Source organism: Brassica oleracea, chromosome C4 (assembly GCF_000695525.1).
Source record: "Brassica oleracea var. oleracea cultivar TO1000 chromosome C4, BOL, whole genome shotgun sequence".
Lineage (NCBI taxonomy): Eukaryota > Viridiplantae > Streptophyta > Magnoliopsida > Brassicales > Brassicaceae > Brassica > Brassica oleracea.
In genome coordinates this window covers 34,729,768-34,739,408 of record NC_027751.1, presented here as the reverse complement: position 1 = coordinate 34,739,408, position 9,641 = coordinate 34,729,768, and the positions used below count along the sequence as shown (strand labels likewise).

At 25.7% G+C, this 9,641-nt stretch overlaps 1 protein-coding gene across 1 annotated transcript; it reads right to left on the bottom strand.

The window, feature by feature from the left end:
• Positions 1–7,700: 7,700 nt before the first annotated feature.
• On the bottom strand, positions 7,701–8,305 carry LOC106339868. Its single transcript, XM_013778733.1, has one exon. The coding sequence runs from the start codon at positions 8,218–8,220 to the stop codon at positions 7,921–7,923; it is 300 nt and encodes a 99-aa protein (XP_013634187.1). The 5' UTR covers positions 8,221–8,305; the 3' UTR covers positions 7,701–7,920.
• Between the last annotated feature and the right edge of the window lie 1,336 nt (positions 8,306–9,641).

Here is a 9,641-nt window from a genome sequence, read left to right as displayed (position 1 = left end):
ATGTCATGTCTGGAACAATATGAATCGATATCAAATCGACGTAGTGAATACTTATGCATGCAATATAGCAGTTGATGAGAATGAGGATCATGAACCATCTATTGAAAAGTGTACACTGTGTGATAAATGGCCGATAAAAAAAACAATAGATTCAAAGTTTAAATCTCTTTGAAAGAGAAGAGTATTCGGACCGGTAGTCCGTACACCTAATGGTGTAAAACCAATGGCATAGAAACAAGTCTTTATATTAAAGAATATATGTGATAATGAAATCATGAGATGTGATGTTGTAATTGCACAAAACAATTATCACAAATACCTATAATTGATTACAAAGAAACATATCATGTGGTGGAAGCATCAACTTTCAAGTTTCTTTAGTCGGGCAAGAATTGAAAGCCATTGGAAAAAATGACATTTATGTGAAAGGTACAAAAAGAATATAAACTGCAAGAAGCAGTAAAACCCATAAGGATTTGAACTGCTAAAAGCAGTAAATGCTAGTTCTCGAGAATATTACCGCGCGAGTATATTTGAGCATATGAAGGAACTAATTCTTGCTCATGAAGTACCATAATATTGGACTGATCTTATTATGGTTGAAAGATGTGATTTCGTATGACCAGAAAGATAGTCATACTTATAACTTTTATAAAAAGCAAAGGGATAACTTGTATGTATAAGTATGGATAATGTGAAGGTTTAGAAGATTGTCAATAAAAGGAAATTTGGATACAGAGTCCTAATAGACCAGGATATGATATTTTGTGTGAAAGAGATACTATGAACCATAAGTCCAATGGTCTAAGAGGTTATCTGACAATCAAACGAGTTTATCACTAAGGATATGCTTATACCAAATTCTTTAAAAAAGCTATGTATGATGAGAATACATCTCCCGAAGATGATGCTTCAAGGGGGAGAATATGATGATGTGTGTGATTGTAATCTTTTTCCTTATCATTAGTTTTGTCCCAATGGGTTTTCCATGTAAAGGTTTTAACGAGGCAAAAAAGAACACGCATATGATAGATACTTAAAGAGGAATGTTATCACTTAAGTGACGAAAATCTATCAATCTTCCAATTTATTTTGAGATTGAGAGAAGATGAAGAGAATGGTCAAGATCAATCATACTTGAAGAAGAATCAAGAGATGAACGCATTCCATTCGTGTAGCAAAATCAAAGGTCGAAAGTTTGCCGATCAAAGGAAACCTTATAGATGGAATTAAAATATGAAATTGGTGTCCATAGAAAGATCTTTGAGTCTACTTTCATCTCGAATTTGAATCAAGTCATTCCAAATGATAAAATTTGATATGGCTGTTTTCATGGGACATGTACAAGCTTTCTCAAAATACCTAATTCCGACTGGTATCCCAAATATCGCTTCTTATTTCCATCTTACCAGAGCTATAGACCGGCGAATAAAGTTAGAAATGGATGTTAGCTTCGATTTCCAAGTGGTTTGAAGTCATTTTATCCTACGATTATCAAGATATTCAAGTTTCAGTGAGGATTATCAAGTCTGCCAAGAGAAGTGGACCGATCCAAGACCAAGACTAAGAAGAAGTCAGTTCATTAGATGGGATTGTATTGTCTCGTATATCTCAAGTTATGTTTTCATCAGGGGTAGTAGATGCGCGTTGCACTCTTTTTTCCTTAACCATGATTTTTCCCACTGGGTTTTTGGTAAGATTTTTAATGAGGCAGCATCTTATGCGCTTTAGGAATATTTATGTATAATGGAAAACCAAGGGGAAGTGTTATGAATAATTGTATGGATGTCCATCATAGGCCCAAAAGCCCATGTTCTAGAAGGTTCTAAACTCTAGATTGGTGTATATATATATAGGTATCGTTGTCTACAGAATAAGAATAAGAACAATTAATTCTCTCTTTTTTTTGATTCACAACAATTTAAAGATTTTTTTTTACAACGGATTTAAAGATTTAAGAAACTTTTTTTTATAATAATACAAGATATGAGCCTGTTGCGTTGCAACGGGTTTTATGTGATGTTTTAATTTAAAAAAAAATTAAAATAATAAATAATTTTATTATAGTTTTATGATTATTTTTTGCATATGTTGTTTGAGATTTATTTTATAATTAAAACTCTTTTTTACACATAAGTTTAAGTTAATATTTGTATTTTATAATCATGGTACATAGATGAATTGTTATAAACTTTGTACTTATGATTAAATAAAATACTATATCTAAACGTTTAAATTGAACACAACCCAAAAAAAAAAACTGAATGAAAAATAATAAGAAACGAAAGTCAAATACACCAATCGAGTCAATGACAACATTATACATGTTCTTATGTAATAATTTAATGTTTTATTAAATAATTCTTTAAAGTTTTATTTTGTTAGGATTTTTTTTAAAAAGGAAAAAATTCTATTTTATAAATCTCGTTTTTATTTACAATTAAAAAAAAATATTAAATACTTTTTTACAATTTTGTTTAAGATTTTAGAAAAAGAAAATTACTATCATATAACCTATTACAATTATCTTCTCTGTAGAATTTCAGAAAAAAATAAATTGCTATCAAATAATTATTTTTAGTTACTAATTAAGAAAATATACATTTCGTATCAATACTAACTTTACACTTCTTTTGTTAATTAAATAATTTTTTGTATCATGTTCATCATCAAATACTTTCTTAAAAATATTAATAAATAATTTTTTACAATTCTCTTTTGGTTAGGAATTAAAAATATGATACAATTGTTTTTTGTTTGGTATTTTTTATATAAATAAAAGATAAACTATCAAATATTCTTGTACAGTTTTTTCGGATTTTAGAAAAGGAAATTAATATTACATAATATTTTACAATTATAATTTTTCTAGGATTTAGAAAAATAAAATTTCTATCAAATAATTATTTCCAGTAAATATTAACTATTTTTAAAAGTTGCCATTTTCAAAATTCATTTTTTCCAATATTACTAATATTTTTTACAGATTTTCTTGTTAACTAAATATTTTTTACTATCATGTTTATCATTAATTTTTATAAGTACAAATTACTATTAAATAAAATTTTACAATTCTCTCTAGTCAGGAATTTTTTTAAAAAAGAAAAAATTCTTAATTGGTTAAGATTAGAAAATAATTTTTTTTTTTTAGAAATCTCTTTTATTTAGGATTTAAGAAAAAGAAGAAGTTATTTTCATATAATGACAGTTTTTATTGATACATTCACAATCTATTTTCTTAATTGACACATGTCACAATCATATCGGGTGAAATATTTGAAGTTAATTTTGGTTTATATTTTTTTAACACAAAATTATTAAAAAGTAAAGTTAGTTAATTATAAAAAAAATAAGATTATTTTTATAGATTTATTTTATTTAGAATTTTAAAAAGGAAATTAATTATTTTATAATTAATTTTCTTTTTAGATTTTTATACAACTATTTTATTTTTAATAGAAAAAATTCTGTTTATTATTTATATATTTTGTCTTATACATACAAACACATATTCATCATATTTACACATACTCATGTACGATAACAACATCAAAATATAAAATTATGTTAGCATCATAAGATGTAATAAAGATAATAAAAAGTTTAGTTGTATCAAGAAATTAAAAGAAAATACCGAGGTAGTACTCTTCATGTAAATACTATTGTGTTTTGTAAAAATAATATGTAGAAGCTTAAACCTAAATATAGATGTGAAATATTTTTAGCTATTTTTGGTCATACTTTTTTAACATACAAAATTATCTATTAAAAAAAAGAAAGTTAATTACTTATAAGACAATAATAAGAGCACATTTAAAATTTTCTTTTAATTAGGCTTTAAAAAAATTAATTTTATTTATTTAAAAGTTAGTTTTTATTCATTTTTTTTACTAAATAATTTTTTATACTTGTAGGATTTTACAATTAGTTTTTGTTTAACATGTTTTCTTAAAAGTTAATATTTATCTTTTATAATTCTCTATCTTTATTATCTCTAAAAACAAACATTATAATAAATAATAATAATAAGACTATTAAATAATATTTATAATTAATTTTTAAGAAAAAAATCGTTTTTTTTTTAATTTTAGTATATTTATTTTTGATTATAAGAAAGTTTAACACATATCGTATTTTCAAATATATAACTAACATTGTCACAATCATGTAAATTACCAACTTTGAAGAACCAAGCTTTTTATAAAAATACTAACAAAAATAATAATAATAATAATAATAATAATAATAATAATAATAATAAGACTATTAAATAATATTTATAATTATTTTTTAAGAAAAATCATTTTCATTATTTTAGTATATATATTTTGATATGAGATAGTTTAACACATATCACATTTTTAAATATATAACTGACATGTGTCACAATCATGTTAATTAGCAATTTTGAAGAACCAAGCTCAATATAATATTTTATAATTATTTTTTCATTAAAATTTTAGAAAATGAAAATTATATTAAATAAATTGTTTTCAAATATCTTTATAGGATTTCGGAAAAAGAAAATTTCTAAAATAATTACTACTAAATATTTTTTAAAAAAATATTTTTTCTATTAAATAATTTTTTTAAGTAGTTTTATCAAAATTCGTTTTATTATCTTATTAAATATATTTTTAATTATTATATATTTAAACACATGTCACAATATTATAAGAAAAATTGTTATTAAATAGTTTTTTGCAATTATCTTTTGATTATGATTTTAAAAAGGGAAAATTACTATTAAATAATATTTTAATTACTTTTTAATAAAATTTATTTTTGTTAATATCTTAATATATATATATATATTTTTAGTTATGATATAGATTAACACATGTCAGATTCTTAAAATATATAATTGCAATGTGTCACGATCATGTTAATTAAAATTTTTGAAGAACTAAACTTTTAGAAAAGAAAAATTCTATTAAATAAATGGTATTCAATTATATTTTCATTAAAATTTTAGAAAAGGAAAATTATATTAAATAAGTTGTTTTCAAATATCTTTATAGGATTTTGGAAAAATAAAATTTCTAAAATAATTACTACTAAATATTAAAAAAACATTTTAACTATTAAATAATTTTTAAAATGAGTTTGTATCAAAATTTGTTTTTATTATCTTATTATATATATGTTTAATCATTATATATTTAAACACATGTCAAAATATTATAAGGAAAATTATTATCAAATAGTTTTTTGCAATTATCTTTTGATTAGGATTTTAAAAAAGAAAAATTACTATTAAATAATATTTTAATTACTTTTTGATAAAATTCATTTTCGTTAATATCTTAGTATATATATTTTCAATTATGAGATAGATTAACACATGTGACAATCTTAAAATATATAATTGTCATATGTCGCGATCATGTTAATTAGCAACTTTGAAAAACCAAGCTTTATATAATAATATAATATCTTAATATATATATTTTTAATTATGAGATAGATTAACACATGTCACATTCTTAAAATATATCATTGACATGTGTCGCGATGATGTTAATTAAAAATTTTGAAGAACCAAACTTTTAGAAAAGGAAAATTCTATTAAATAAATGGGTTTCAATTTTTTTAACGATTTTGTAAAAAGAAAATTTCTAAAATAATTACTACTAAATATTAAAAAAAAATTTACTATTAAATAATTTTTAAAAGTATTTTTTATCAAAATTCGTTTTTATTATCTTATTATATATATGTTTAATCATTATATATTTAAACACATGTCATAATATTATAAGGAAAATTATTATCAAATAGTTCTTTGCAATTATCTTTTGATTAAGATTTTAAAAAAAGAAAATTACTATTAAATAATATTTTAATTACTTTTTGATAAAATTCGTTTTTGTAAATATCTTAGTATATATATTTTTAATTATGAGATAGATTAGCACATGTCACAATCTTAAAATATATAATTGCCATGTGTTGCGATATATTAATTAGCAAATTTTAAGAACCAAGCTTTATATAATAAGATTTATTATATACTAATGTGGTTTTGGAGCTTTGGGTGACATTTATAGTTTTAAAACATCTTATCAAATGAAAAATTATGTGTATGACTTTATGATTATTCAAAAATATAAACTAATTGCATGGTTTCAAGTGATATTTTTACGAATTTTAAAAAGTCACAAAAAATTTCTAAACTAATCCAAATTAACTACAATATTATATAACAAATATAGGAATGATTATTTATTAAGGAGGCAGATGATTTGTTACTTGTTATTTCTTATCTGAGGGTTGCGAGGCATCTAATATATGAAAATAAATTGAGGGTTAATTTTTTTATGTGGTTTTGGAGCTTTGGGTGACATTTGTAGTTTTAAAAAATCTTATCAAATGAAAACTTCTGTGTATGACTTTATGATTATTCAAAGATATAAACTAATTGCATGGTTTCAAGTGATATTTTTACGAATTTTAAAAAGTCACAAAATTTTCTAAACTAATCCAAATTAACTACAATATTATATAAAAAATATAGGAATGATTATTTATTAATGTGACAAATGATTTGTTACTTGTTACTCTCTCTGTTTCGATTTAATTGTCATTGTAGAGTAAAATTTTCGTTTCAAAATAATTGTCATTTTATAATTTCAATGCAAAATTTATTGACCTTATATTCCAATCTATTTTTTTATTGGTTAAAATGTGGTTAGGTGTATTGGTAATGATGTTTTTATTTTAAAAATAGGTAAAATTAATTTTTTTTTTAATTTGTGTGTCCAACTCTAAAACGACAATTAAAATAAAACGGACGGAGTGTTTCTTATCTGAGGGTTGAGAGGCACCTAATATATGAAAATTCTGTGTATGACTTTATGATTATTCAAAGATATAAGCTAATTGCATGGTTTCAAGTGATATTTTTACGAATTTCAAAAAGTCACAAAAAATTTCTAAACTAATCCAAATTAACTACAATATTATATAAAAATATAGGAATGATTATTTATTAAGGAGACAAATGATTTGTTACTTGTTATTTCTTATCTGAGGGTTGCGAGGCACCTAATATATGAAAATAAATTGAGGGTTAATTTAAAAAAAAATATATATTGAGGGTTAAAATTCGAGTTTATGGTTTAGTTTTCCAAAGCACTATGCGATAAATTAGGGGTGAATTGGTTTAAAACCCTTAAAAAATGAAGAAATTAAGAAAATACCTATGATGTGACTAGTTTGTGTCTATGGAGAAAGGTATCACAACATGGGGTGTAGGGTATTTGGTTAATTAGGGTAAAAGTCTAGTGCATGGGGTGCAATTTACCAAATTGAACACCTATTGATAATTTAGAAGTCCATCTGATAATTTTGGCGTCCACATATCAAAACAACCAGTATTAGTTGATGAAAGTTAAAACTGAAAAAAAAAAAGAAACATTATTAAATGGCAATATATATCACACTGCTGTCACTTTCTTAGTTTCTATATTTTCGATTGCGATTTAAAAATTTCAGATAAATATTATAGAGCTAAAGGTGAAGGGAAGCAAATTTAATTTAATTTAATTTAATTTTAAGAGCGAACGAATTATGTTATTTTAAGAATTAATTGGGAAGGAAAAAGTAAGAAATGTCTACGAAAAATAAAGAAATATGTATTTCATGATTGGTTAAAATAATGCAAAGAAAAAAGTAGGCAAAAACAAGTGGGAGAAAGGTGAACAAAAAGAAGAATAAGTGTGGGGAAAATATTTTAGAAGCATAACTTATGCTACAAACACAAAAACTTCATAAATAATCCATCTATACAAGAACTAAACTTGTTCTACATCTCATAGATTTAATATTGTACACATGTAGGATCGAGAAGCTAAATAATTGTATCGTTAACATAAGAAAAAAAACGAAACGCTACGAACATGTTTGGACTTGGGGTTATTACATTAAAATGGCGTATCTCATGCCATCACTAGCCATGAGATGGTTAACCTCTGAGACGCTGGCATAATCTCCAGACATCCATAGTCCATCTGTCCCGCTGACACGTGGCACGGCAAAGCACGAAATGATCGAGAAAGGGAATCGCATCATAACGGCGTTAGCCCCGTCTCGTCTTTCGTTATGAGCTACTACTCCTGCTCCTTGTGTCGTCGAAGCCATCTCAGTCTCGTCAGCTACGCGTGGGCTCTTACGAAGGTTTTGGAGGTTGCGGCGGAGTATGGAAAGCATCTGCGTCATCTCTGATCTCGTTTTAGTTTGCTCTCTCTCTCTTTTGAGTTGATGAGATAGGAGTTGGGAGAAAAGGCACCGTATGGGCTTCTTTTATTTGGAGAAAGATTTGCAAGTGGGCAACTTGGAATTTGCTTTTCATTATTAGTGCCCACTCTTTATCATCTTTATTTTATTTTCTTACCTATATATTTCTTATCTTTTTGTTTGTTTAATTACAATCAGAAAATTTTAGGATAAATTCCCTCCTTTGCCCTCTATTATTACCCTCACGATTATGTGATCATCCATTATACATGTTTAGTTGTACACTTGTACTAGGGATATGGGTCCCGTACAGCTTTTGAATTTTATACTTAGATGATGAAACATTGTTATAAGTATGGATGTGCTTTCTAAATTTCAGGACAACGCCACACGTCTAAAGCAGTTTGGTTTTCATCTGAAATGCAGAAATAGTGAGCTTTGCATAAAATCTTATGGTACTCTCTGATGGGAAGATAAGATCAATGGAGGGGATCGTGGTAGTGTTTGATGCTTTTGCAAAAATCTCAGGATTAAAATAAGTATGGAGAACTGGAGAAGTTGACAATGTATCTGTCTAGGATGACAGAAATTGTAAGACAACAAACGGAAGTACGGTTTCCATTTGACCCATGGAAACTTTTGATGAGGTATTTAGGCCTCCCTATGCTAATGCTATAATTGAAGGTATTATCAGCAAATGTTTGATAAAACCCGAAAATATTATGATAATGGACGACTTGGAACCTTACTTTTTCCAAAGACTAAACTTTATCAGTTACTAGGATCGGCCCGTAGGTTATACTTTACTTGTGTGTAGATACTGTAAACCTTCATCATTGTTGCTATTATGAAAATAGTTTTGTATCCCTCAGACGTAGTGTGCCTTAAGAGACTCATGAACCAAACATGGATCGATAACTCAGCTTCCTATTTGTCTCGAGCGTGGACAGCAAGCTCAGTCTCTTCCAAAGAGACTCAGGTACACACAGATAATGATAAATTGTATTTACTGACTAAAATACAAAAATCTTAATTTAAAATCATTAATAAATTCTTAACTGTTACGAAAGACAAGAAAAGATGAACCGTTTTCGTTGAAAATATAAAAGATGTGGGGCCCGATGCACTATTTGCACAGTAAATTTTCTTCTATATATACGAACGTTTGCGTTCGTTTGTAAACACACCATCCTTCTTCTTCAATAACACATCCTCTCTTCTTATCAGTATTATCTCCTTCGTACGGGTATAAATTTTCCTTTATTTAAATTCCTGCGATATAATAAAATTTCAGTTCTTTTTATAACACGTTATCAGCACGATCACTCTGCGATTCGGTAAAATTTATTTGTATCATTTATACCCTGTTATAATGGCCGGAATACCGCCTATATTATTTACTA